This window comes from Gamsiella multidivaricata (assembly GCF_025024155.1).
Source record: "Gamsiella multidivaricata strain RSA 2152 chromosome Unknown BC939scaffold_9, whole genome shotgun sequence".
Classification (NCBI taxonomy): Eukaryota; Fungi; Mortierellomycota; class Mortierellomycetes; order Mortierellales; family Mortierellaceae; genus Gamsiella; species Gamsiella multidivaricata.
This window is the reverse complement of record NW_026251717.1, coordinates 553,858-579,972: the sequence shown is the minus strand read 5'-3', so window position 1 is coordinate 579,972 and position 26,115 is coordinate 553,858. Positions and strand designations below refer to the sequence as shown.

Genomic DNA, 26,115 nt, shown 5'->3' with positions numbered 1-26,115 from the left:
GACAGAGGGGGGGAGTTTTTTTTTTATCTTACCGCTTTGGGTAGGAGTAATTGGGTCCTTCTCTTTGCTTCTTAACAACATGTCCAGTGATTCGCTCGCATACAGAGGCCAGCTTGTCGGTAATGCATCTAACAGCCCTGAAAGGATCCGAAATTGCTGTGGCCATCATGGAGGGGAGCAGAGGATACGGCATCGATAGCGCTATCATCGACAATGGATATTATTTATCATCGATGGATCGATCGATGGATGGGAACAGAATACCCGGATTTTTTTGTCTATCACAACACTGTTCTGCGCCAGCACCCTCGAAAATACGCCGTTCCTCAACACTCCACTAGCAATTGAACATTATTTCGTTATTCAAGGGCGCTCGCGGCACCTCAGAACAAAAGCCAGGAATGTCTGCATCGTTCGCTTATGCAGTAATGAATGCCTTCTCTTTGGCTAGAGACATCATTAATCGTCAACGGAAGGACAGATCTTTTTTTAAATCTATTCTGACTGAGGCATTCGCTCGAAGCTGGAAGGCGAGGACAAAAAAGGATCAGAATCAGGAACCTGTGCTGCATACAACGCTTGATCGTCTTTTTCTCGCAGGACGTTTTCTCCAGCTCGCTCAACATCTACAGTCCCAGCAAGCAGCTAGGACAACTGAGGATGGGGGGGGGGGAGGTTTTTTCCAACACAAACACACAACGATTGCACGAAAGACTGATGCCCTGTACTCCGTTTTCTGATCACAATAGGCCACCGTGACTGGGTCACGGCCATTGCCACCACTGCCGAGGCTCCCGATATGCTCTTGACTTCCTCCCGTGGTATGTAACCCTTTGGCTGTGGCAGTTACAGGACACTTATGATGGGATACGGGACAATTGTCTTGTCTAAAGGATCGGCCCCCAAGTGAATGGGATATGCAGGACGGTAGCAGCAGCAATTGGGCTTCAGGATATGGCTGCTGATGCTGTCAGGAACTTGTTGGGGTTCGACAACTAATCCCAACAGCTCATGAATTGCTAAGAGCAAGACGATCTGGACCAGCGATTAGTCAAAGGGATCAATTTGCACAGCAATGCATCGACTGAACAGCAATCTGATCAGGACACTGAAGGAACAAAAAAAAAAAAAGTCGATGCAGAAACTGACAGGGTGGCCCACCTTTTGTTTTTCATTCTCTAATATGCAGACAAGTCTATCATCGTCTGGAACTTGGTCCGCGATGATGAGGGCAACTTTGGTATTCCCCGCAAGTCCCTCCACGGACACAACTCTGCTGTCCAGGATGTTGTCATCTCCTCGGACGGTCAGTTCGCCTTGTCTGCTTCCTGGGACAAGACCCTCCGTCTCTGGGACCTCAACACCGGTCTCACCACCCGCCGCTTCATTGGCCACACCAACGATGTTCTCTCGGTCTCCTTCTCTGCCGACAACCGTCAGATCGTCTCTGGATCCCGCGACAAGACCATCAAGTTGTGGAACACCCTCGGAGAGTGCAAGTTCACCATTCAGGAGGATGGCCACACCGAGTGGGTCTCCTGCGTCCGCTTCTCGCCCAACCCCGCCAACCCCGTCATCGTCTCCGGAGGCTGGGACAAGGTTGTCAAGGTAAAGTTTCAATCATTTTATCATGATGGAGTGTTTTTTATGGTACCATCTTGGTCCAGGATACGCAACGTCAGGAACCATGACTCTAGTCATGACACTTTGCAAAGGAATCGTGCCCTTGAAATGATGTCTATTTTATATTTGCTACTTCAGAGGGGGCGTCGCAACCTACCAATGAGACAAATCTTCCACAGAATTATCTGATCTTTTTTTCCACGATTTCCCTTCATTGCAAAACGTCTACGACGATGCTTTGTTGAGAGCTGCATACTTGGATCTCATTTGCTAAATCAACCAATTGGTCATTGTTGTTTTGGTTTAGGTCTGGGAGCTCACCAAGTGCAAGCTGCGCTCCAACCACATCGGACACACCGGCTACATCAACACCGTCACTGTCTCCCCCGATGGTTCCCTCTGCGCCTCTGGTGGACGCGACGGTATCACCATGCTCTGGGACCTTAACGAGGGCAAGCACTTGTACTCGTTGGAGGGTAAGGGTGACGATATCATCAACGCCTTGGTCTTCTCGCCCAACCGCTACTGGTTGTGCGCTGCTACCTCGTCCTGCATCAAGATCTGGGACTTGGAGTCCAAGTCCGTTGTCGATGAGCTCAAGCCCGAGTTCACCAACGTCGGCAAGAAGTCCCACCCTCCCCAGGCTATCTCCTTGGCCTGGTCCGCTGATGGCCAGACTCTCTTTGCTGGTTACCAGGATGGCCTCGTCCGTGTCTGGTCCGTTGGTTTCTAAAGAATGCGCTTTCTTTTTTTGATGACCATCTTGCCCTTACTTGGAGAATTAAATACAACAAAAACTGGAAGTAGTGTGAAGAATCAAAAATAAAAAGAAGAATGGGACATGCCAAAGTGTCAATTTCTAGTCTCTCTTTTCTTTTTCTTTTTTTATTTTTTTTGTTCTTGTTCTTGGACATATGTATTATTATTACAGCCATTCAAAAAGAACAAAAAAAAAAAGACACAGCATGGTAACAACTGCATACTATTCGACGTAGTTTGCGGGGAAGATGCCCTCGCGTCCGTTACACCTTCCGGTCCACCAATCGTCCCGGCTAGGAGTCTTCTTGGTGACCGTGATCCTGTCTCCCTTCTTGAACGACAGATCTGTGGCCTGTTCACCCGAAAAGTCATACAGGGCCACCACGAACTCGGGCTTGGCTCCGATCCGTGGCGGGACTCTGGGTCCTTTCGAGAGGAGGTTGCCGATCGGTTGTTGGTTTGAATAGTCCGCCTGGATAATATCTGGTCGGAATGGACTGTTGCTATCGGTCGATGGACGGCCATAGAATGCTGGGGTGGTTCCGGACTTGTTGAGCACGGACGTTGTGGCCATGGGTGTATAACCTGGAACAGGGTCATCGTCTTGATCCATGCTCGCGCGCGCATTATCGAATCCCCTCTGTTTTTCATCTGCGCCGTACATGTTGTGGGTATTGCTGCTGCTGCTGCTGCTGCTGCTGCTGCTGAAGGCGACTGGGATGTTGCTGTTGTTGTTGTTGCCATATGCCCTTGCGCTCGTGGCGGACCGAGTCATTCCGTGAGGGTTGGGATTAACATTGTTGTACCTGTTGTGTGTCGCAATGCTGGCGCTGCGATTAATCCTGGTAGGGTTGCGGGACATGTCCTGGCCGAATGAGGGATCGTCATGATGGCCATAGCTGGTGTATGCGCCGGAGGCCTTGGTGTTCAATGCCCTGTAGAGGATATCCGCCTGAGGAGGGGGAGGGATCGCACCGCTAAGGAGCTCAGCAGCCGTGACAGGTCTGCGGTAGAAGGTTTCGTTCGCGTCCTTTCTCTCCATGATGATGGATCCTTCGATCGAGACACCTGAACAAAAACGGGTGGGGGGAAGGAGATTGGCGTGTGTTACATGGGTAGGCAGTCTGGCATAGGTTCAATACACATTTCTTCATAGGTATAAAAAAAGTTATGCAGATCTCTTACCTGCAAAGAGTCCCTTGGTTTTGCTGTAGGAGTAAATGGCGGCGATGCTTCCAATTGACGCTGATGCTGCTGCCTCTGCATTTCTTCCGATGGGTCCAGCGGCGACTAAACGGCCAGAGAAAGATGGACGGACAGATAGGATCGATCAGGTTAAAACTTCTTTGATTTTTTTCCCCTCTTTTCTTTCTTTTCTTTTCTTTTTACCTGACAAGTTTCCGCCTAAGGTGACATTCCCGCCTTTGGTGAACGACTTGACGGCGGCGCGCGTGTTGAGGACGATCACAAAGTCTGTGATCTCGGCCCCGATCTGGCCTCCGAAACCCATGCCACCGGTTCCAATAGCGGATGGTGCAGACCATGAGCCGTCCTCTAGACGAGCAACCACGATACCGGCCCCAGCTCTGCCCGAGAAAAGGAAGCCGGCCTTGACGACTGTGAAGATGGCGAGACCCTTGGCGTTGGAAAGGATGTCTGAGGGGATGACGTTGTCGATCCCCTTGGCTGCGATCGGGTCTACACTCGGTTGCGAAAAAAAAATAAAAAGGATTGATGAATCAATTTCCACAGCAGCAACAACAGCAACAGCAGCAGCAACAGCAGCAAAAAAAAGCCCATAAAACAAAGAAAACCGTTCGTTGCAAACGAGAAGGCAGGGCAAGGGCGTATATCCTTACCGATGAAGGCATTCAGGATCTTGGAGGCCTTTTTGCACTCGCCTAAGGCAGTGAATGTCGCACAGGGACACAAAGGATTGTTTAGTAGGACACAATACTGCTATGCACAGCAGCAGTAGCAGCAGCAGCAGTAGCAGCAGCAGCAGCAGCATACAAAGCGAGTGCAGCGACACCAGGAAGAGGAAGCAATGTAACAAGACCGGGACAAGAACTAGAAAGCGTGAATTCTTACCAGCAAGGTCTTTTGGCAGAGGGCTGTTGATCTTGACGGACTTTTTGAGGGAGGTCATTCTGGTCCTATGAGCGTGGTCTTCTGTAATGGATGGCTGCTGTTCTTTCCTGCTATGTTCCTCGGCAGCTGAGCGAATGAGCGGTGAATGGGTGTGCGAGGAAGACGTGAGTGCGTGGAGTGAGCGAAGAGAGTGAGAGAGTAAAAGAGTGATGAAGCCAAGGCCGAAACCGAGACAAGAAGGGAAAAAATAATGCCTCGGCTGTCCGGTTGTCGGCTGTCTAATCTGTGGCCGGGGCTGTTGCTGTTGCTGTTGCTGCTGCGCTCTGCTCCTCCTGGAGATCCACAGCGGGGTATGCATGGTCGATGGGTATCCATGTTGTTTCACGCGGGGCGCCATTTGCGGCCTTGATTCTCCAAAAGAGACCGGGTCCACCTGGACAGGCTGCTGCCAGTGCACAGAGAAAGAAGCCTTGGCCCTGTGCGACCCTTTGCTGCTCACAACAAATGCTGACAAAGTGCTGCCCCCTGCTGCTCGGGCCCTACCCTCCCGCTCCTCTGGTTATATGCATTTCCGGTTGTCCAAACATGTCGATGGCGATGTCGATGGAGTCATTCGGGGGCCTGGGACCGAGCAGATCCCGGATGCGATGTCTCAGCCGAGCGTGCGACACCGGTCTCTCTTTGGGGAAAGAGGAGGAGGCGCACAGACAGGGTACTTGCTATTCTCGGCAAGCAAGCACCCCGTCCTCCCGCCCAGGATCAGTCTCTTCCCCGGCACCCTTCCCTGCCACAGCTCCTTTTCTTCTCTCTCTCTCTCTCACTCTTTCTTCTCTCTCTCTCTCTTTCTTCTCTCTCTCTCTCACTCCCTGTCTCTCCACACGCACTCAATGGCTGTCCACACATATTCCCGCGCCGAGGTCCTGAAGCACAAGGGCGCAGACTCCTGCTGGGTCATCCACAACAACAAGATCTACGATGTGACCTCCTTCGCCATCGACCACCCCGGTGGAGACGAATTCATCCTCGGCCATGCCGGCCAGGACATCACCCTGATCATGAAGGATGAGCTCTCGCACTTCCACTCCGAGGGCGCATACGAAATGCTCGACGACTTCCTTATCGGCGTCCTCGAAGCCCCTGCCGCCTCCGCAACCACCACCACAAGCGTCACCCTCGACCAGACATCCAACTTCCGCATGCGCTCCACCGCCACCGCCACTGTCACCACCAAGACCAACTCGACTGCCACAACTTCAGTGGATGGACCAGACGAGGACGCCTATCTCAAGCCCACAGACCTGACAGCCGACAAAAAGACAAAGTTCCTGGATCTCAGTCAGCCATTGCTCTGGCAGCTCTGGAATGCCCGATTCACCAAGGCCTTCTACCTCGAACAAGTTCACATCCCGCGCCATCTTTCGGGCCCAGCTCGGATCTTTGCTTCACCCTATCTCGAGGTCTTCACAAAGACTCCCTGGTACATGATCCCCATCTTTTGGCTGCCAGTCATCGCCTACAACTTTTACAGGAGTCGTGAGACCGGGCTGGGAGTGGACCAGGCCTCGACTTTGTTTCTCGGCGGAATGGTTCTCTGGACGCTGGCAGAATACCTGATCCATCGGTTCTTGTTCCACCTTGACGACCTCTTGCCAGAGTCCAACGTTTCCCTCGTTGCCCACTTCCTCCTCCACGGCATCCATCACTATCTCCCAATGGACAGGTACATTTTTATTTTTTATGTTTGAGTTCGGGAAAACAAAAGACCCCTCTTGTTTTTGTGTTCATTGGCCTTCGTGCTTTGCCGACATGTGAGCCGAAGAAAAGGAACCAAAGAGTTTTAACCGAGTGTTCTTTACAACTATTTTTTTTTTCGCCTAGACTGCGCCTGGTTATGCCGCCAGCACTAGCAGTCGCCCTGGCGATCCCCATCAACAAGCTGGCCCATACGCTCCTTGTAACACCCAAGGCCTACGCCGTGATGTCGGGCCTGCTCCTTGGTTATGTCCTCTATGACATGACCCACTACTACCTTCACCACGCAAGGGTCTTCAAGATCCACTTTAAGGAGATGAAGACCTACCATCTTGCCCATCATTACAAGAACTACGTGGGTGGATACGGCATCACCTCCAAGATCTGGGACAAGTATGTTTTTTTTTTTTTTTATGTTCATGTTCATGTTCTTTTTTCTTTTCTTTTTTCCCGGACACCAAGTGGTTGACACCGTTTCAAATCTTTCATGTTTTCTTAGGATCTTCAACACCGAGCTCCAGCTTTGAAAGGCGAGACAAGAACATGGACTACAAAGCAGCACCACGCGAGTTCATGGTCAAAATTGCATTATTACTTTTATTTTATTTATTTTGCATTAATACACTCGGGGTCGTTTTCTTACCGCCCCCACTACCTCTTCCTCCTCCTCCTCCTTCCCTTCACTTAATATACACCTCAAATAAACAGCATTTGATTATGTGATACTCCAATGCTTGTCTTCTACGTCTGCGCAAAGAGGAAAAAAGAAAAAAAAAAACTCCTGTTGCCGAGCTTGCTTGTGTACAAACCGCGCTGCGCAGACTTCTGAAACAACAACATACAGAGACATGCATGCCAAAGTATCACCCCTTTCCTCCCATGGAAATTCTATCTACATACTTGTGCCACTACCCCCACCACGTTCATGTAATAAGCAAATGACCTTCCTCGTAGTGGAATGGCTACCACGTGATACAAAAAAGGGTATTTGTTGTCCCTAAAAGGAGCAATGCCCAACATAAAAAAGAAAAAGGTTGGAGGACCTGGGCATCGATCCCAGTGCCTCTCGCATGCTAAGCGAGCGCTCTACCATTTGAGCTAGACCCCCTGTTTGGCCCTTAAGAGCTTGAATCTCATTGGCTAAGAATTTTCATAAAGGCTAAGCACATTCCGTCACATGACTTTGCACTTAGGAGGTTTGTGCATTAATGGAATGTCACCCTTTATTTGCACAAAATAATGTCGCTCTCTATTTGCACACACAGCAACAGGTTGCGTGGTGTTCGCCGTGAGGAAATTGGGTGTGGAGTGCAATAAAATAGAGGGAATCGACCGAAAAGGTAACAAGAAGAATCCAGAGGTAAATAAGAGGCCACTGGAGGTTAAGTGAATAGAGAGTGAGAAACGAAGTGAGTTACGGAGTACTTTATATCAAAGAAAGACAAGTGCTAAAAAATCAAAGAGCAAGGGTCAGACACGACCTTCTATTTATCTACGGACGATAGATCCACAGTAGATGTGGTCTATCGGGATGACAAAGAGCTTCGGCACAAAGAACACAGAGTTCACAATGAAACAGTGGACACGGAAGGGGTCTTTGATGGCGGGTCTCTGTCGTTACCACTATTCCCAGAAATAGGCATATGTTGAGTGTGGCACTCTTTTAGAGTGTGGCACTCTTTTAGAGTGTGGCACTCTTTTAGAGTGTGGTCGCCTGAACTCACGGAATTACACAACAGCAGCGCGTCTCGTGCTCGTGTGGATTTATGTTAATAAAAATAAAAAAAAAAGTAACAGGTCGCGTAGCGAGCAAGACACGTGCGGTACTTGCCCATGCGGTCAGCGATTATGAAACCAGGATATCTGTGTCGGTGTGAGCCGGAATGGATGTAGCTATGCTGTTTGTAAAAGACGTTATGAGGCACATCCTCTGTGGACTATAAATCCCATATCGTTGAGGATCCTTGTAAATTTAAAAAAAAAAAAAAAAAAAAAAAAAAACTCTTTATTTGCACGCACTTTTCCTTCCTGCCATGTTTGGAGCACATACCGTAAGACTTGTGGGTGAACGAAGAACAACGAGGGTGGAAACGAGGGGAGACGTGTGAACAAGGTGAATAAAACAAAGTCGAATGGGTAAAGACAATTGTTTATTGGCTAGACTGTTATGAGTATATGAACTGAGGTTCTCCACATAGTCTGTCCTGTTATATATATCTGAGGAATAAAGGTTCTGATTAGTAATCCATGGTTCTAGACGTTTCTCGGTGCTGCCTTTGTTCATCTTTACTTCGTGGAGCTTTCTGTGATGAGGGCGAAGCTGATTCATTTTTAGACGCGTCTAGCGTCACATGACAGTATTAATCAGAGCTGAGCTCTGACAATACCGGTGCGAGTGTAGGCACACGCTGTGGCAATTCAATCCGCTCCAACCAACAAAGCCCCAGGCATATCAGAGCTGACTGGAGATCTGTTACAGCACCTTGGGCCAGTTGCGCTTTCGGTCTTTGTGCTCCTCGTGCAATCCTGCATTGCTCAGGGCACTCTAGCCACGGTATGGCTCAAGGGTCTGATCTACTGCATCCTGAAAAGTCCGTCATGGTCTGGCAAGATCAGTGAAGTTCGACCGATAGCGCTGTTAGAGCACTCAAGAAAAATCCTGTTCAAGATCCTGGTCAACCGTCTTACTGCCATCTTCGCCCGCCACAACGTCCTACATGGTCCAAATTTTTCTGTCATGAAAGACACAATGACAAAGGACCTGATTCATATCCTTAACTCAGTCATGGAGGACGCGTGAGAATTTAACAAGGAGTTGTGGGTGCCGTTTCAGGATATGCGACGCTGTTTCGATTCTGTCTCCTGTGGCCCCGATGGCATACTCGAGCGAGGCATGCGCCATTTGAAGATACAACCCCATACGACTCTGTCTGACAAATGCTGCCAAAAAGAAAAATTTGATCTTGACGGCCTTTAGGCTCACAGATGAATATAGCCCACAGTGCGGATTGGACCAGGGAGGGGTCGAATGCCCGCTATTCTGGCGCATCTCGTATGAAATTCTGCTGACGGTGGTCATGGACTCCGGGCTTGGGCATCCTGTCATGCGCAAAGCTGCGTTGGCTGGACACCGCAAACTGTCTTTCCCCCAGCCTGCGCTTCCAGACGCGGAGCTTCTGGTTGCCGTGCTTGCGTTTGTTGACGATACCACTTGGCTGGCGCCTAACTGAGAATGTCTACAAGAGATCATTGATATTGTGCTGAGTTTTTTTTCATTGAATTCTATCGAGATCAACCCAAGAAAGACAGAACTCCTGGTCATTAACCCCATCCCCGAGGATCGCAGCGTCATGCTTGGTGGCGATACCATCGAGGCACTCCCGCCAGCGACGGCTGCCCGAATTCTCGGAGTCTGGTTCTCTGCCGACGGCAAGGGCACCCACACTCGCCAGCTGGTACAGCAGGAAGTCGAATCCATGTGTTCTCTGCTGGCCAGGAAAGCTATTACAGATAAACAGGCAATTTTCATTGTTAACAGCGTGCTTATCCCTCGCATTCTGTACCGCCTCACGACAACCATCCTTACTGATCAAGAAATTACTGGGGTCGTCGGTCAGTACGCCGGGATGGTTCGACAGAAAGTCGGGTTGCCGAAAGGCACGCCTAACAGCATCCTTTTTCATCGTCGACTCTGCGGGCTCCGGCATCTTGGAGATGTGCAAGAGGAAGAGCAGATATCCACTGCGTTGTAACGATTCAGCGACCCAGGATTGGTGGATCAAGTCATGACCGCTAGATCCGATGCACACCAGACTCAGTGCCGTTTGCCGATTCCACCGTGCCAAGTCCCTCCTATTGGAGCCCAGTTCTCCAAACACAACTTCTTCGGCCATGTGTACCGCCTTATGCACAGGCGGGAGATCGCCTTCCGCCAACCATGCGCCGCTACTGCCTCCAACCGGTTGGTGGCCTTCCTTCTGCCATCAAAGGTGTACCACAAAGTCGCCCGCCAACTCGTGAAGGATAATGTGTCATGTCTAAGAGATGTCACCGCTGCAGATGGTACTGAACTGGCAAGCTGGGACGAGCTATACCGGCGTCTGCACACCAAAGGCCGGCAGCGTCAGTGGTACGTTGCACTGAGACACCACGCCTGTGTCCCACTTGTCGACGATACGCTGTGTACTGGTGTTGAAGAAGACTCGGATGAATACAATGATGACTCTGACAATATTCAAACGCAACCTGGCCAGGATACGGCTGTTGGTGCGCTATCAGTTGATATCCCTCGACCCTACTTGTCTATTACTCCCAGCAGTGAGTCCGAGGATGAGGCTCTTGTTGACCCCCGAGCTAGACAACGCGCAGAAGCCCAGGTCCGAGTGGCTGCTGCTGGCGCAGGAAAACGATTTTTCTAAACCCCTTGGTGTCATTGCTGCATGCTATGACAGTAACGGAGGTGACGAGGAGGTTTGTTTGTCTGTGAAAAAATACAAAGGAAAGCAGCCTGTGCGCGATGCGCTGCGCACGGACATTGACCCCGCAGAAAATTTCTTCACACAAGCACCCTCACAGTATCTGTATCATCATTGTTCTCTCGGTCTATATCCAACCATCTCTCCATTGAGTCTGTATCCCCATAACTTTTGGTCTCTGTTTTTTCAATCTGTCTCGCCCATCATCGTTGTTCTCTCCGTCCATTCAATCCGTCTTCTCTGTCTTCGTTGTTCTCTCTTTATTCATGTAACGTCCTAGACGTATTTCTTCCTATAGACGTAGACTACTAGACCAGCTAGTTAGGCATTCACATAGACAGATATGTTTCTGTGAGCTCCGCGTCTAATACAATCCCTCTCTTTGTCTTGTTGACTCACTGGGCCCAAAAAACATTTCAGTTATATCTGGGAGTGCTCAACAAGGTTACTCCTCGCAAGCTGACTTCTCCCCTGTCATTTGCTTGGTCCAGACCTGGACAAGTTGAGGAACAGTAGCTTCGGAAGTGAGTAGTTTAAGATTGGAAGCGCTCAGCTCGGCCTTGGGACGCGTCATCTCATACATCCTCCGCTCAAAGTCGGTGACGGCATCCACGAGAGGTTTTCCTGTCTTGACGGCATCGGAAATGGCCAAGGCCAGCTCCGTTCCATCCCACATCGCCATATTGGCGCCCGCACCAGCAAAAGGTGACATGAGATGAGCGGCGTCGCCTATCAACGTTAGGCCAGGCTTATTCTCCCAGACATGCGGGACCGGCAGCGCATAGATCGGGCGAGGTATGATCACATCGTCGCAGTGACAAATGAGATCTTTGAGCCTGTCATCCCAGTCGGCATACTTGTCCAACAAATAGCGCCGCCCCTCCGCCGGCTTGGAGAAGATGGTGTTGGTCTCCGAAAACTGGTCCTCTTCGATAGGGATTCCCGCGTAGATGCGCATCGTTTTGTCAGCATTGCATCCGGCGCCCAGTAATTTTCCGTCGGACACAATGAAGCAGCCGCCTCTGCCAGTGGTCTCAAGGATCTCGGGAAATCGAGTCTCGGCATCCGTAATTCGCAACTCGATGAATGAAAGAGACGAATACACTGGCTTGGCAGAGGAAAGAAGTGCACGAACCTTGGACCATGCACCATCGGCGCCAACCACCAGGTCAAATGTCGCCTCGTGACCACCATTGTAGACAACCGTGTACTTGTTGGCGTTCTCCTGGCTTGGCTTGATCTCATGGATGCGCGTACCCCATTGAATAGCGTCCTTTTCAATCGAATCGACCAAGAGCTGTCGCAGATCGCCTCGATCTATTTCGGGTCTCCCGACGGTGTTGTCTTCAGACTTGACATGTACGTGAATGACACCATGCTTGTCCAGCGTGCGGTGTTCTTGCGCATCACTTCGGATATAGGTCTGGAACTTGGAAAACAGACCAGCTGCGTGGAGAGCAGCCTGCCCAGACTCGGGGTGAAGGTCAAGAGTGCCACCTTGATCCCGGCTGCGCGCGAAAGTGTCGAGCTCTGTGCGAAAGAGTTATGCCAATATTATTGATTAGTGGAAACAAAGATCGTTAACTACGAAAACGATAACGACATAGTTCTTCTCTTTTCCAGTCTGCACTTACCAAAGACAGTTGAGTGGATACCATGAACTTGCAAGACACGAGCGAGGGTGAGGCCAGCAACACCGGCACCAATGATGGCAATGTTTGGGGTAGACATGCTTATTTTTTGCTGTTCTGGGAGTAGATCAAGGAAGATATTTGATGTGGGAAGTGTCTTGTGATGGCGGGAACAAATGTAATAGACTTTCTCGTTGTCTTTTATACCCATCACGGATAGGAATTAGACATCCATGCGGGCCGTTCGTACCGCGAGTCTCTAGCCAAGGCGTGCATCGTTATAGTCTTGGTAACTAAGTGTCTTTAAGTTTCAGCCAAAGAGCTGCTCGCAGACCGAAGAGCCTCTTGGAATTTTTTTAAAAAGGAATTTTTTTAAAAACGTAGTTTCGGGCTTAAAATGGAAAAAAAGGATCTATGCGCCCTTTAGCGTGTGAAAGTTTAACCAAGATATGTCCAAGATGGGATGCAGGGATGCAGGCGAGCATCGTGCAAAAATATAATTTCGTGTCCGCTCCATGCAAAAATATAAATTCGTGTCCGCTCCATGCAAAATAACTTCGTGTCTGCGCAATGCAAAATCATGTCGTGTCCGCGCAATGTAAACCATCTCTTTCACAAGAAGGGCTCTCACTCTTCCATCCCCTCAGTATTTCAAAAGAAATTGCGAAATCGTTTGCCCGCGGAAGTAACGCCCTCAGTATTTCGAAAAAGATTGTTTTGCAAGGGGCTTTCACTCGCTTGTGGCAGCCAAGCGTTCATAACGACGTTGCTTTTTGATCCTTCGATGTCGACTCATTCAATCCTTGCTTCATTTGAATTCGAGGGCGCGTTGTCGATGCTTTGTTCACTTGTACGAATTTTATTTTGTTTAAGGGGTTTGATTATTAACTCAGTGCATGCGATCAAAATAAAAAGGAATAAAACGAGATAGACCAGGAAAAGCATTACCATGTAAATTTAGTTACACTACCGAAAATAATGAGTAGATGTTTTTCACTTGCGTGGCACATTTGTCAATGGTTTCTGATCAAAGTAACAAGATGACGTTCTACTGCGATGGGAAATAATCTATAGCATTTGAGGGAAGCGGAGGAAATTATTGCGAGTTGCACACAGAGATATGTTTAAAATGTTCAATTTGTTCTATTTACTCATTATTTCTCCCATGGACATGGTTTTTATTTTTTCTGGCTCAACTACGATGACATGTTTACTCATGGCCTACTTAGTACCTAGTGTGGCCCCCCTTGGCATTCTTGACAGCTTCGATCCTTTTGGGCATACTCTCAATCAAGCCTTGGCAGACAGAAAGGGGAATCTTGTTCCATTCCACCTGAAACCTTTCCCAGAGTTCGATCATGCCTTTAGGAGGCTCCGGGTACTTGCCTAACTGGCGTTTGGCGTAGTCCCAGAGGTGCTCAATCGGGTTTAGGTCCGGAGAATGAGGCGGCCAGAACGACAAATTGTACCTGTGCTGCTTGAAGAAATTCATCGCACTGTCAGAAGTGTGTTTCGAGTCGTTGTCCTGTTGAAAGATCATATCCTTAGACTTGATCTTGTACCAGCGCTGTGTGAGTGGGAGGCATCCTCCAGGATTTCGACGTAGAGACTGGCGTCCATGTTTCCTTTGATCCTAGAAATAAATCCAGCACCGTGCCAGGTCATGCATCCTGCAATAGGTTAGGTCGCGGAGTGTGGTTGAGTATATGTTTATTAGACAAAGACTAAATAGTTGTGTCTGTGCGGGTACAGATCGCTAAATATACTATCTGGTGAACTGGGCTGGTGATATATATAACTGATCTCGTTCTAGTTCAAACTCGTTGCATCGCTGACCATGCAAACGGGAGCTGCCCTGGCCCCGTGCTTGACCCAGATGCAGCGGATCGGACGCTGTTGGACTGCCTGCAAGGGGGGAGGCGGTTGAGGATCATGGAGGGGATGGGGAAGATACCCTTCTTGTAACAAGGTGTTTTCAGCTTTTAACACACTGATGAGGTGTGGCAATTGTTGCGCAGGCCCTAGGGGCAGGCCCGGGGAATGTGACCTGTCTTTTGGCGGCTGTGGATCGGCTCTTACTTTGGTGGAAAGGACGACTGGAGTAGATCATTGCTAATAAGGTCTGATAGATTCGCAGGGTCAATCGACTCGAGAGACAAACCGTTATAAAAAAACAAAAAAAAAAAGCCCCTCTTTATTTGCATGAATCGAGGGTTGTTGTTTTTTTTTTTTTTTTTTTTTTTTTTTTTTCAAATACAGAAGTGCACAGGAGGAAATCGGAGGAGAGAAGGCAGCTCTGCAATACAAATATCTTCTTTGCCCAGTACTCTCTTGTTCACTCTTTATTCCTGCACTCGAAACACCTTTGATCTATCTCTAATAAACCCCATATATTATGATGGATGAAGGAAGAACTAATGGGCTTTATTACATAATAAAATGATGTTTATACTACTACGTATCAAGTGCTTAACAGAAGGCATATTGGGAGTGAAATATATTGTTGAGATTTTATTAGGAATTTGGGATAGGTGAGAAAAGATATGGAAATAGGAGATGCCGGGGATTGCTGCACTCCTTTCTATTGTTTCGAAGTGGACCTGTATCGCAGAATAATGAAAGACCGTATCGAATTGCTCTGCTGCGTGGCAGAGGTCGTGGATGGTGAGGACGTTCCGGTTGGTGATCTGCAGCGACATCAATGTCTGCTTAAGTTCCAAGGGAGCTCCCTCGAGAAATGCAGCCTTGACGGCATCCTCGAGCACCGAGCGAGCTTCCTTGTGCATGTCATGAGTGCAAAGGATGGCCATGTACTTGCGCACGCGCGCAACATACTCGGCTACGGTGGAGGTCATCTTGATGGAGAACAACAACGCTCGTATGTGGTCGTGGAAGCCAGCAGGGCGTACCCGCCCCCCGCGAAAGGCCTTCTCAAAGTCAGACCAGTCGGAAAGATACTGACTGCAAAGAATAATGTGATCCAGAGGTCAATGAGAACAAGAGAGGGACCTTTAATAATAATCCGCCGAGAACATTATATGTCACTCGGGAGGCTTAAATAAATTATAGGGCTCGCTGGATCTAATAAAATAAACGCGAAATGGGGGAGGGGCAATCTGATCTTGTCCATGGTTTATAGTCTATGGTCGGCCCTAGATATCATATCTGTTGTTTGTTGTTTGTCTCTGCGCATGAAAGCGAGGGAGCAATTCGTGCAGGAATGTAGTCATCGAGGAATGTAGATCTAGTCTTTCACAATACGTGAAATCATAAAAGAACTTGATATATTAAAAGACATCGAGAGTATGATGAACCACAAAAAAAAAGAAAAAGAAAAAGTCGCTCATAAGGCGCTGTCAAGCAACACACCTCCCGCTAGGAGGCATCTTGCGGCTGTGCGAAGTCCCAGTGAATGTGCACACACGCCTCCCATGATCCTCGCTAAAACGGATCGCAGTTGGTTAATGATGCAGCTCCTTCCAAGAAAGAAGCCCATCACCCGCATCCACAATCAACGCGCAGCGAACACGAATATCCGAACGCGGTGAATTCACAACCACACATTTTCTCCAGCCCAGGTCGATGTTTTGTCATAAAATAGAGAGGTGCTTACCTCAATAACGCAAGTCTTGTGGATGGTGTCTGTGAAAAAAAATATGGTTGGGAGCTTGCTTGTTCAGTGTCTGTTGTTCAAGAAAAATACTCGCTCCGATTCAACCGCACAACGACGTTCAGAACGATGATGCACTTACCACGCGGCAATGACCGCCACGATTGTCTCTTCGTCAATAGCATCGTGGCGCGCCAGAGCGCCAAGTCCTTGGGATTGAATGTATCTGACAGCTCGATTTTTGCTTTGGCTCATACTTTGCTGTGCACAACCATCAACAAAAAAAAATATTTATACAGAGAAAACCATCGTCTTTTGAAATTATATTCACAATTTTATTGACTTGCAATAAAGATTTTGCGCTCTGCTAGAATATGTACATTGGTTAACTTTGTTGTTTGTTTTTTGCGGGTGTGTCGACAAGGGTCCTCTGGACTCGCGACTTAGTACCGCGTCAGCTGTGGGCTGCCCTGGCATGGAGGCGCCGAGAATTTTGTCTGCACATACACCTTCTGCATACCCTTCTCGCGCGAATTGTACTTCATGTAGACCTGGTCCATGTCATCGATCACGACGCGATGGCTCACCATCCTGAGCGGGTCCAGCTCGCCAGTCTCGATCATGCCAAGCAGCTTCTCCCAGTACTTGTGCACCGGTGCCTGTCCGTTTCCGATCAGTCGAATGCCGCGCTCCATCAGACTGCCGATGTTGAAGTGGTTCGTGAATCCGACATAAGCACCAGTGACACCGCATCGACCATAGGCACGGCAACTGGTAATCATCTCATTGATGATCTCGGAAGTGTCGGTCTCGAGTCCGAGGAGGAGCTCAAAGTAATGGGCCCACCCCTTCGCGTATTCTCCAGCGGCGCACTCCAGCGCGACATCCACGCCCTGTCCGCCCGTCATCTTCTTCAGCTGGCTTGTGATCGACTCGCCCTTGGGGAGGTCCGAATAGTTGACGGTCTCGAGCTTGGGGATTCGCTCCTTCACCCACTCGAGTCGCCAGCTCGCATCTCCGCCGTCAATCAGAATCACACGCGATGCGCCGTTGATAAAGCTCATCTCAGCACACATCTGGCCGATTGGGCCTGCACCCCAGATAGCAACGACATCGCCCTTGGCCACGCCCGTGTCGACGACGCAGTTCCAGCTCGTGCAAAGCACATCGCTAAGGTACAGGGCCTTCTCATCTGGAACATTGTCGGGGATCTTGAGCAGGTTGACATCGCCAAAGGGCACTCGGACATACTCGGCCTGACCACCTGCGTAACCGCCCATCAGGTGAGAGTAACCGATGATGCCGGAGGTGCGGCCGCCATAAAGAGAGTTCATGATCGTGCTGTCGTTGGTGCGCTCGCACTGGCTGCTGAGTTTTACAGCGCAGTAGCGACATTGGCCACAGGCGATCTGGAAGGAGCAGACGACGCGATCGCCGGGCTTGAGCTTGGTGATGGAGGGTCCAACGCTCTCGACGACACCGCAGAACTCGTGGCCGAGAATGTCGCCCTTGTGCATCTCCATGACGACGCCGTGGATGAGATGGAGATCACTGCCGCAAATGGTGGTGCCGGTGGTTCGGACGATGATATCTGCGGGCTCGACGATGGCGGGCTTGAATGTCTCCTCGACCTTGACAGTGTTCTTGCCTTGCCAGGTCACGGCTTTCATGCGTTCGCCCGAGGGGTCTGCGAAACGGGAGACGTTGTTGGAAGGGTTGCTGATGCCTTGCTCGCTGACGGCCTCGCCGCCACGGCCTAAGGCCTGTTCGACTTTGAAAGCAACTTGAGAGAGGGCCATTGTTGAAGGTGGCTAGGAATTGATTTGTGGGAGGGGGAGGGGGAGAGGGAGTGAGTTGTGTAAAGAGTTGTGTAGAAAAGGAGTGGGAGATGGGATCGCTCGCGGTTATATATTGGAACATTTTCAGCATTATTTTTTCGCAGAACATGACAGGCTCATGACACACTCTTTAGGTAATTTCCGTAGCTGGGACTCGTCCTGTCCCATGCGTAATGAGTGCGTCAAGCCAGAAACCCCCCGCGCATATAAAAACGACAGGATCCGGATTAGCGACCCTGGAATGCCTTGCAGGAGCTGGACTGTGCGACTCGGATACAGAGCTGGTGTTTTTCTCACGGTTGCCATGACGACTATAGTGTGCTGTCTAATTGTCATGTAAATGATTTCTCCCCTCCCCCCTTTTTGAGCACCCACCCTCTGATCGCCGTCAGGCTGACGATCTTACTTTGCGGGTTATGCGTTTAAAAAAAAGAGAAGAGGAGCAGAGCGCGTCTACAGCCCAGCAAGTCCATGCATGGATCATGCAATGGTTATGGGTGGGCTTCAGTATTTACGTTCAAGGCGTCCATTAGAAGGGTTTGCAGAAAAGGAAAAAAAAAAAGAAAAAAGGCGTGAGGGCAAGCAGGCGTACTATCGATGTACCAATTGAGGCGCGACACGTTTGTGCATGTGCGCGCTTGAGCAGATGAAGCGGCCGGTATGAAAGGCAATTCTGCTAAAGGATGAAGGAGAGTCATATTGATAAAGACTGCTACCAAAGCAGGATCAAATTTTATGGATCGTTGCTAAGCTTCAATAGCCTGGAATGCGAGCGATCGATTTGTGTTTGCGTCTATAACTCCATACGAATTTAAAAAAGGCTCGTTAAAGGCAGGATAAATCCATAATGACGGAAGCAGCTCCAGAATTGTCATTGATTCAAACGATGGGTTCCATTGTGTCTCTTCTCGATGGCCTCCCCCGGCAAAATAGTCGGAAATTAGAACAAACGGGCTCGTCCGAGTCCTACGCGCATGTGGGGTTCAAAAACTTGCATTTTGCAAAGAGGCTGTGTTCCGCCCAGATCCCCCATATAGCCTTTTCATATTTATGAGACTTTAGTTATCTGACCGGGTGCATAATATTCTCAAATGAACACGCATTTACGGCTTGCAGAATAAGAAGGCTCATTGAAGGCAAAACGTACGAAGGTCGCCAAGGAAGCGAACTTTATTTGGCCGTCTATCCTCTGTATCCTCCAAGACCACATACGCATTCTCTCTCCATTGTGTCTGCTATATCCAGTGTCAACTCCCTGCAGCCGTTATACACTTTCATCGCCTTGGCTATAGCAAACCAGCGCTTCCTCAAACTGGGATTATTGATATTCTCCATCATAGGTATTTTTTTATCCATAAACCGCCGATTGATTTCTGTCACCTCGGTGGATAATTCGTCATACTCTTGCGTCAAGGGACTTAAGGTACCGGGCGATATTGGATCCCTCACTCCCAGACTTGCGCTTGCTGCTGCGAAGACTGTGCGGGTCCTTAATTAAAGTCATCGTCATCCTCCTCCTCCTATGCCTCGTCGCCTTCGTGTCCGACATCATCTTCTGTGCGTGGGATGAAGCGGTGCCTGTGCTTGTCAGAGTTCATATCTTCTGTCTCTTCGCTATAGTTCATCTTGAGATAGTTGAGATAGTTGAGAACGGCGATATTTTTTTTGGCGACCATGCCCTTGGCGCCAATGCACTTTTCTATGGGTTCCCCCTGAAGCTGAGCGATTTGATGCTCCTTTGACTCGGCTCCGAGACTGCGCAGATGTGCCTTCATGGCCTCGCCTATGATTGGGACCTCCGCGAAGCAGCTGCGGATGCAAAAACAAGGCCAGCCGTGGCAGACTTGGCTTTTTGTGTCTGGCGCGTGCAATGACCTCGAGCATCTCTTGACTGTAAAGCGTCTAGAACGATCTGATGATTCCTTGGTCGGAGGGTTGTGTCGCTGACATGGTGTTTGGAGAGAGCCGGAATGTACTGAGGTTGGCCAGGCTAAGCTTCTCATAATCGTTGTGTGTTGAAGCGCTGTCCATTAAAAGTGCAATATGGCGTCGCTGTCCGCGAATGTGGTTGTCGAGAGCTTTAATCCACTTCGTGAAGATGGGTTGTCTCATGTATCCCTTATCTGAAAAATTTGCATCGAGACGCTGGAGGATAGTCTCAGGTAAATGGACTGGACGATGCTTGGCTAGATTTTCATTACAGAAGACCGAAAAAGAAAATGAGGCCACCGATTTCGACCATGGGAATCAAATGTACAATATCTAATGGCTTGCGCTTGTCAGTTCCTGTCGCATCACTGCAGAACAAAATAGAGACACGGGCGGCTCGGACGATCTTTTTACTACGAATGGGTGGGAATGCGAGAGTTGTGTTGGACATCGCTTTGAGATAAAGATCTGCTACAGATTTATTCATCGCAATCCGCCTGCTTTCTTGCAGAGCCAAAACTGATGGGTCGATAGGGTGAATACCACAACACCTTGAAATACTCGAATTGCACAGGACAAATCAAGGACCGTGGCAGGTCATCTATACGACGCCTTATTTCTCAATCAAAGCTGTAATAAATTTCCCTTCGTCATCCAAGCATCCTTACTCAAGCAGAAAACAAGTAGAGCAAGGAAAAAAAAAAAAAAAAAAAAAAAAGCGCGAGAATATTCCTGGTATGGTATGGTACAGCGAAAACTCACAAAAGATGGTTCTTGTTTCACCAGCAATCATTACACTTGGACCAGTGGATCAGTGCTTGCGCTCGGTGCATTTTCCTCGTTATTTTTTTTTACGAAGCTACTATTTCATCATGGTCGCAGAGGAATGAGCTACGGCTACGTATGGAGCTACTTAAAGATGATGTGATGAATCCGCAAGTCTACGTACCGCGTAGTCTACCCTACAGGCGACCTTCTACTTTTTTTGGCCCTAAGCCTTGGCAAAGCAAAAAATCGCTTCAGCGAACGAAAATACAGGATGTTGGCCTCATAGATGACAATAAATGCAGCTCGCGTAAAGACAAATTTGTGTAACGAACCTTAGCTCAAGCTCTCACGCGGTTAACCTATGGCGAACTACCAGCTCTTTCCCTGTGCGCAGAGTAAGCCTGAAATATTACGGGCATCGCGCAAAGGATTTTTTGCGGCCACGACGCGACGCATGCAAAAGGCTAGCGGAGTCGTTTGTGTGATTAACTTTTGCGCCAGTGGCCTCTTTGCCGGCTTCGACATCACGTCTTTGCAAAGTATGATCCTACCCTTACGAAAGTCTGACTCAAGATCGGAGGTCAGAACACAGCCAACAAGGACAGGTTCAGTCGCGGCCATTACAAAGCAGATCTGCCTTGGAAGAGGGCATATGCAAAGCTGATCCAGGTTAGTGCAAAGAACGATATTATCATTCGTTGTCCTAGCATGAAACCTCGCGCGAAGAAGCTGACATAGGCAAAGGCACTAAGGGCGGTGGTTGCCTCTGCCGTGTTTGACTTCATGCCGACGCCATATCTGTTCCAGACATGACACCTCTCGGCGAGGGCTTGATGAAAAGCTATATAAACTGGGACTGAAGCTGGGCATCCCATCAACAGCAGCACCACAACAATAGCAGCGCCAAAACAACACTCAAGTACTCAACAGATTCTATCAGATTCTATCACTCTTATCAAAATGACAAACAACCCAAACCCCGGAAACTTTGCCAACCGCCCCAAGGAAGAGGTCCGTGCAATTGCCCAAAAGGGTGGTCAAGCCAGCCACTCTGGAGGATTTGCGTCCATGGACGCTGAGAAGCAGGTATTCCTTTTTTTTTTTACAAGCAGTGTGCATGAACAATCGCGTTTTGAGTTCCACTGCGAATAAAAAAGTTCCTCACAGCTATAATTCGGCTTCCTCCCCCCACATACAGCACGAGATCGCGTCCAAGGGTGGCCATGCTTCGTCGGGCAAGTTCGAGCCTGGTAGCGAGAGGGCTCGCGAGGCAGGCAGGAAGGGTGGCCATGCCAGCGGAGGCGGCGGCACCCGCAACGACGATGAAGCCGATGAAGCCGATTTTACTCAGGAAAGCAACACCCAGTAAACGTTCGATGGTTGTACACGACGACGATGCCACTAGTTTGCTGAGGATATCAAAAGCATGTATATAGTCCCGTCCCAACCTCACTCAAGCTATCCCGTCCCAACCTCACTCAGTTATCTCGCTCAGCTATCCCAACCCAACCTCACTCAGCTATCCCGAAACACAAAAATAAGACCCAATTTTACTCACTCCATTTGAGCATGTCCGGAATTTTACATCTTGTACATTCATGATGATAATAAGCGTAATAAGCGATGAGCCAGTACTGTGTTGCTGGCACCATACTGGCATTAACCGCCACATCAGATAGAGCGGCCGAGAGTTTTCTTTTGAGGCATTCTCTTGGATTCGTTCGATCCCCCCACTCCCCCCCATCCAGACTTTCCCATTACGGCATATCTTCTTCCTATGGACAAAATCACAAGCAGGCTCTTAAACCATTGCTATTGTGGGATTTCAGGGCTTTCGGGTTCTTGTTTGTTTATCCGCTTTTAGGCGCGGTTGCATGGATGTGGTACGGATTTTTTTTTTCCAATCGAGCAGACTACACACAGCGTTGTTCATTTCAAATTATATGCCACGGACTCTACGCACAAACGACATACAGCCATGCAGCATGGTCAGTGGCCCAAGTGCTTGATGTCGTCACAGACTTGCCCATTTGTTCTTGTTCTCCGGCCCGTTTATCCGTCGTGTTCGCAAGCCAAGGAGAAGAGACCCTTCATTCGCACTCGGCCTGAATCCGAACAGCAGCTACCAATCCGCTAATCTATGCCCGTGCTTGGGAAACATAGATAGCAGACCATTTGAGAGTAATAAAAACGTTGAAGCACTCTCTCTTTTTCTCTTCTCTTTTTCCTCATTATAATCTCTCACTCCCCTCTCTCCCCCACTCCACGTTCCTTATAAATACACCCCAGCATCATGTCTGTTGCACCCCTCCAGACCGAGACCGCCCTGGCACCCACCGGTGTTGCCCTCTATGCTCGCTTTGCCCTCGCCGGAGCTATCTGCTGTGGTGTCACCCATGGATCACTTACACCAGTCGGTATGTCTCTGTTGATCCTCTCACTTTTTGTAACAACGACGCAAAGCAAGCAGGCAATCGTGAGATCATGACATTCGCTAACAACATGTGCTTGCACGCGACATCGTATCTGGAACTTTAGATGTGGTCAAGACCCGCATCCAGCTCGATTCCAAGGTTTACAACAAGGTGAGGAATTGTGGGTTTTATCAAAAAGTATCGGAGGATGAGGTTTGGGCGCGACTGGGAGCCGCCTGAACAACGTTGTGCCCAGTTGATCTGTGCTGGATCGCTTATCTGGGTCCGTCTGCTCAATACAGAGGGCCCCCGAAACAACGTTCCTCAGGATTACGGGCAGGAGGGCGAATGGTGGTGTCATAAAGTCGTCCAGCCCTGGAAATTATGTCATGTCAAATAATGTTTACGGCGGTGGTGCTGCATGCAACGGATAATTAACACATAATAAATTCCTGAACTAAAAAAAAAAAAAAAATTCAGGGTATGGCAGGTACCTTCCGCCAGGTGATCGCGAACGAGGGCGCTGGCGCCCTCTGGACAGGATTCGGTCCCACATTCATCGGATACTCTCTCCAGGGTGGGTTCAAATTCGGAGGATACGAGCTCTGGAAAAAGATCATCATTGACCAAATCGGAACGGAGAACGCCACGAACAACCGCACCGCAGTCTATCTCGCAGCCTCCGGTGTGGCCGAGTTCATTGCCGATATCGCGCTCTGCCCCCTTGAGGCCACCCGTATCCGTCTGGTCTCTCAGCCCACGTTCGCATCGGGCCTTGTCTCGGGCTTCCGCCGTATCCGAACAGAGGAGGGTATCTACCGTGGGTTCTATTCTGGATTCGTTCCCATCGTCTTCAAGCAGGTGCCCTACACGATGGCCAAGTTTGTGGTCTTTGAGCATGCTTCGGAGCGGATCATCAAGCGCCTGGGCGGCCCAGAGAAGCTGTCGTCCACGGCCATGACGGGTGTCAACTTGGGAGCAGGATTGATTGCCGGCATTGCTGCTGCGATTGTATCCCAGCCTGCGGACACACTGCTCTCCAAGATCAACAAGGCCAAGGGTACAGGATCGGCTGCCTCGCGTTTGGCTGTATTAGCGACTGAGCTGGGATTCCGCGGTCTCTTCCTGGGACTCGGTCCCCGTATTGTCCTGGTCGGTGTCCTCACCTCATTACAATTCGGTATCTATGGCGATCTGAAGAAGGTGTTTGGAGCCACTAATGGTGTCGAGATCAGAAAGATCTAAGAAAAAAAAAAAAATAGAAAAAAAAAAAGTTGTTTATTTTGTGGGATACAGATGTAAAGTAATTCAATAAATATTATGATACAGAAAAAATATAAATAAGGCGACCCTGTTTCTAGCTACAGTTCGCCCTCGCGCTCGTCTAGGATCTCGTCTGGGCTTTCCATGACGCGTTTAAAGGTGTCGTAGTTATAGCTGTCGTCCACGTTGTCGTCCTGGCTCTTGTAGTCAGTGATGGCAAAGACAATTTCGTTGAAGGTTCGCCCTTTCTTGGCGCCACCCATGTAATTCGTCCGGATCACTTCTTTGAATATCTGGGCCGTTGACTCTGGTGGGTTGTGCAAGCGACCACATCCAAATGCAGATAACACAATTGCATCGTGTCCTACAGAACGACCATTGTGCAAAAATACATTAGCATTAATAGGCATAGCTGAAACATAACAATAAACAACAACAACAACAACAACAGCCGAGTCGATCAATTGCAGGACGAACCGTTGTCAAGGGCGATGCGGAACATATTTTGAATCTTCTTCTTGGTGATGATGATCGCTCTTTCACCCAGGATCATCTCGTTCGCTTCATTCGGGACCAGCGGAGGGTTTCGAAGCGGTGCCATGGCCTATCGATTATACAACAGCGATTAATGTCATGGTCCACAGCAAGTGAGCACAAAAGCGAGTCTGCCATCAAGGAAGGTGCATACCAGAAAACTCATCCATTCGGGCCGCTCCATGAACTCTTCATTTTCCTTGATCGATTTCCTTAGCACAACCATGTTCGGACAGTACACAGCGCCTTGGCTCGGTAACGGATAGAACTCGGAGCGCCTTGGTTCCGTGGCCAGACATTGGTGCAAATTCGTCCTGCGAAAAAGCCCCGCCTCCTGTGTAGTTCCGTCAGAGAGGTAATCTAGCAAGTGGAGGACAAGGTATCGGGATCTCGGTAAGCGAACATGAACAGAGAGAGAGGGTCCAGGCGGCGGAAAAATAAAATAAAAAATAAAAATGTCCCGGGTTATGATAGACATGCTGAACACACTAACCTCCACCTGGATACTGTCTGTTGGCCATATCTAACACAACAGGTTTGAAACCACGTCGCTTTAGTCTCAATGCCTCGTCCAGACAGTCGGCGTTCACAACCCTGACGATGGGATCATCCTGCAAGTCCATGATCTGTCTCCGAAGCCTTGTGCCCTGATATAGTCTTGCCCGCCTCACTCCAGAATCCAGTTTGTTCTTGTTCAGGTTAACAATAACCCCTGAGCTCGTCATGTACTGGAGTGATTCGAGAGCATGGATGGTCTCGGACATTTTGGGGCCCAAGCGAGCGCTCCGAGAGAACCGAAAGGACGTGACCGATGTAAAGAGCCGGGAGATGGATAGGAAGACGATAAAGAGCAGCAATGCGGCCGTAACCTGGTACCAATTACGCTCAAATCCTCGACGAGTCTGTATCCTGTGATAGCGCTTCAGCTTGAGTAGCGCCTGCTGACCGTACTGGAGGAAACGGGCAAAACGGGTTTGTGGTCTGGGCTGCGAGAACCCGGGGAGGTTCATCGAGTTGGACCTGATGGTGATCGGCTTGACCTGGTACTGTTGTTGTTGCATCTGCATCTGCTGCAGTTTTTGCTGCATGGACACTGGCCGAGAGGACAGATGGTCCTTCTTATATGCTGCAGCCATGGTCGACTTCTCCTGTTTCAGCGCTGCCCCTGTTACGAGGGGGGGGGAAGATCTGTAAAGAGGGACTGGGAAGCGCGGATTGCGAGTGAATGAGAGAGAAAGAAAGAAAGAAAGAAAGAAAGAAAGAAAGAAGGCGGAGTGTGAAGAGGGATGATGGATTCGCGCAACATCATCCCCAGGGAAACAGAAAACAACTGCCCGATTAAGCTTTCTGCTTACATGAAACTGTCCCCATTTCATTTCGCTGATACCTCGGATAAGATGGCGATGGCCCTCCAATAAATATGGCCCG

General features: G+C 49.3%; 9 protein-coding genes and 1 non-coding gene across 10 annotated transcripts; 5 read left to right on the top strand and 5 right to left on the bottom strand.

Annotated features, from left to right (window-relative positions):
• The first annotated feature begins 61 nt into the window (after positions 1–61).
• BC939DRAFT_440867 (WD40 repeat-like protein) lies at positions 62–2,485 on the top strand. The gene is made up of 4 exons (XM_051554141.1): positions 62–119; positions 750–821; positions 1,190–1,608; positions 1,931–2,485. The coding sequence occupies exons 1-4, from the start codon at positions 80–82 to the stop codon at positions 2,354–2,356; spliced, it is 957 nt and encodes a 318-aa protein (XP_051415944.1). The 5' UTR covers positions 62–79; the 3' UTR covers positions 2,357–2,485.
• Positions 2,475–5,321, bottom strand: BC939DRAFT_440864 (uncharacterized protein). Its single transcript, XM_051554140.1, has 5 exons — positions 4,474–5,321; positions 4,242–4,283; positions 3,772–4,080; positions 3,568–3,672; positions 2,475–3,450 (listed from the first exon to the last, which is right to left on the bottom strand). Exons 1-5 carry the CDS (start codon positions 4,868–4,870, stop codon positions 2,606–2,608), a joined length of 1,698 nt encoding a protein of 565 aa, XP_051415943.1. The 5' UTR covers positions 4,871–5,321; the 3' UTR covers positions 2,475–2,605.
• Positions 5,322–5,354: 33 nt separating this feature from the next.
• BC939DRAFT_440862 (uncharacterized protein) lies at positions 5,355–7,156 on the top strand. The gene is made up of 3 exons (XM_051554139.1): positions 5,355–6,193; positions 6,352–6,618; positions 6,725–7,156. Exons 1-3 carry the CDS (start codon positions 5,361–5,363, stop codon positions 6,750–6,752), a joined length of 1,128 nt encoding a protein of 375 aa, XP_051415942.1. The 5' UTR covers positions 5,355–5,360; the 3' UTR covers positions 6,753–7,156.
• A 104-nt stretch (positions 7,157–7,260) lies between these two features.
• On the bottom strand, positions 7,261–7,333 carry BC939DRAFT_t36. Its single transcript has one exon. It is a non-coding gene; the product is annotated as a tRNA-Ala (tRNA).
• A 2,936-nt stretch (positions 7,334–10,269) lies between these two features.
• Positions 10,270–10,643, top strand: BC939DRAFT_474055 (uncharacterized protein; the record flags this gene model as incomplete). Its single annotated transcript, XM_051558392.1, has 2 exons — positions 10,270–10,287; positions 10,347–10,643. The coding sequence occupies 2 exons, from the start codon at positions 10,270–10,272 to the stop codon at positions 10,641–10,643; spliced, it is 315 nt and encodes a 104-aa protein (XP_051415941.1).
• Positions 10,644–11,145: 502 nt separating this feature from the next.
• Positions 11,146–12,431, bottom strand: BC939DRAFT_393170 (uncharacterized protein; the record flags this gene model as incomplete). The annotated part of the gene is made up of 2 exons (XM_051552079.1): positions 11,146–12,230; positions 12,335–12,431. 2 exons carry the CDS (start codon positions 12,429–12,431, stop codon positions 11,146–11,148), a joined length of 1,182 nt encoding a protein of 393 aa, XP_051415940.1.
• A 3,820-nt stretch (positions 12,432–16,251) lies between these two features.
• On the bottom strand, positions 16,252–17,805 carry BC939DRAFT_440858 (alcohol dehydrogenase). The gene has a single exon (XM_051554138.1). It carries the CDS (start codon positions 17,738–17,740, stop codon positions 16,385–16,387), a length of 1,356 nt encoding a protein of 451 aa, XP_051415939.1. The 5' UTR covers positions 17,741–17,805; the 3' UTR covers positions 16,252–16,384.
• A 3,555-nt stretch (positions 17,806–21,360) lies between these two features.
• Positions 21,361–22,044, top strand: BC939DRAFT_526005 (conidiation-specific family protein). Its single transcript, XM_051561346.1, has 2 exons — positions 21,361–21,562; positions 21,675–22,044. Exons 1-2 carry the CDS (start codon positions 21,437–21,439, stop codon positions 21,843–21,845), a joined length of 297 nt encoding a protein of 98 aa, XP_051415938.1. The 5' UTR covers positions 21,361–21,436; the 3' UTR covers positions 21,846–22,044.
• A 569-nt stretch (positions 22,045–22,613) lies between these two features.
• On the top strand, positions 22,614–24,136 carry BC939DRAFT_440854 (mitochondrial carrier domain-containing protein; the record flags this gene model as incomplete). The annotated part of the gene is made up of 3 exons (XM_051554137.1): positions 22,614–22,893; positions 23,015–23,061; positions 23,371–24,136. The coding sequence occupies exons 1-3, from the start codon at positions 22,770–22,772 to the stop codon at positions 24,133–24,135; spliced, it is 936 nt and encodes a 311-aa protein (XP_051415937.1). The 5' UTR covers positions 22,614–22,769.
• A 115-nt stretch (positions 24,137–24,251) lies between these two features.
• BC939DRAFT_499974 (uncharacterized protein) lies at positions 24,252–25,823 on the bottom strand (the record flags this gene model as incomplete). The annotated part of the gene is made up of 4 exons (XM_051559997.1): positions 24,252–24,517; positions 24,631–24,757; positions 24,842–25,047; positions 25,181–25,823. The coding sequence occupies 4 exons, from the start codon at positions 25,821–25,823 to the stop codon at positions 24,252–24,254; spliced, it is 1,242 nt and encodes a 413-aa protein (XP_051415936.1).
• Between the last annotated feature and the right edge of the window lie 292 nt (positions 25,824–26,115).

Excerpts from the sequence above, each read along its gene's own strand:
- BC939DRAFT_440864 (XM_051554140.1), bottom strand. The coding sequence starts at position 4,870 with ATGGCGCCCCGCGTGAAACAACATGGATACCCATCGACCATGCATACC. Across the intron at positions 4,284-4,473 it reads TCTGCCAAAAGACCTTGCTG|GCGAGTGCAAAAAGGCCTCC; the intron begins GTAAGAATTCAC and ends TCACTGCCTTAG. Across the intron at positions 4,081-4,241 it reads GATCCTGAATGCCTTCATCG|ACCCGATCGCAGCCAAGGGG; the intron begins GTAAGGATATAC and ends AACCGAGTGTAG.
- BC939DRAFT_440867 (XM_051554141.1), top strand. The coding sequence starts at position 80 with ATGTCCAGTGATTCGCTCGCATACAGAGGCCAGCTTGTCG. Across the intron at positions 822-1,189 it reads GCTCTTGACTTCCTCCCGTG|ACAAGTCTATCATCGTCTGG; the intron begins GTATGTAACCCT and ends TCTAATATGCAG. Across the intron at positions 1,609-1,930 it reads GCTGGGACAAGGTTGTCAAG|GTCTGGGAGCTCACCAAGTG; the intron begins GTAAAGTTTCAA and ends GTTTTGGTTTAG.
- BC939DRAFT_526005 (XM_051561346.1), top strand. The coding sequence starts at position 21,437 with ATGACAAACAACCCAAACCCCGGAAACTTTGCCAACCGCCCCAAGGAA. Across the intron at positions 21,563-21,674 it reads CCATGGACGCTGAGAAGCAG|CACGAGATCGCGTCCAAGGG; the intron begins GTATTCCTTTTT and ends CCCCACATACAG.
- BC939DRAFT_440858 (XM_051554138.1), bottom strand. The coding sequence starts at position 17,740 with ATGGCCCTCTCTCAAGTTGCTTTCAAAGTCGAACAGGCCTTAGGCCGT.
- BC939DRAFT_440862 (XM_051554139.1), top strand. The coding sequence starts at position 5,361 with ATGGCTGTCCACACATATTCCCGCGCCGAGGTCCTGAAGCACAAGGGC. Across the intron at positions 6,194-6,351 it reads CACTATCTCCCAATGGACAG|ACTGCGCCTGGTTATGCCGC; the intron begins GTACATTTTTAT and ends TTTTTCGCCTAG. Across the intron at positions 6,619-6,724 it reads ACCTCCAAGATCTGGGACAA|GATCTTCAACACCGAGCTCC; the intron begins GTATGTTTTTTT and ends ATGTTTTCTTAG.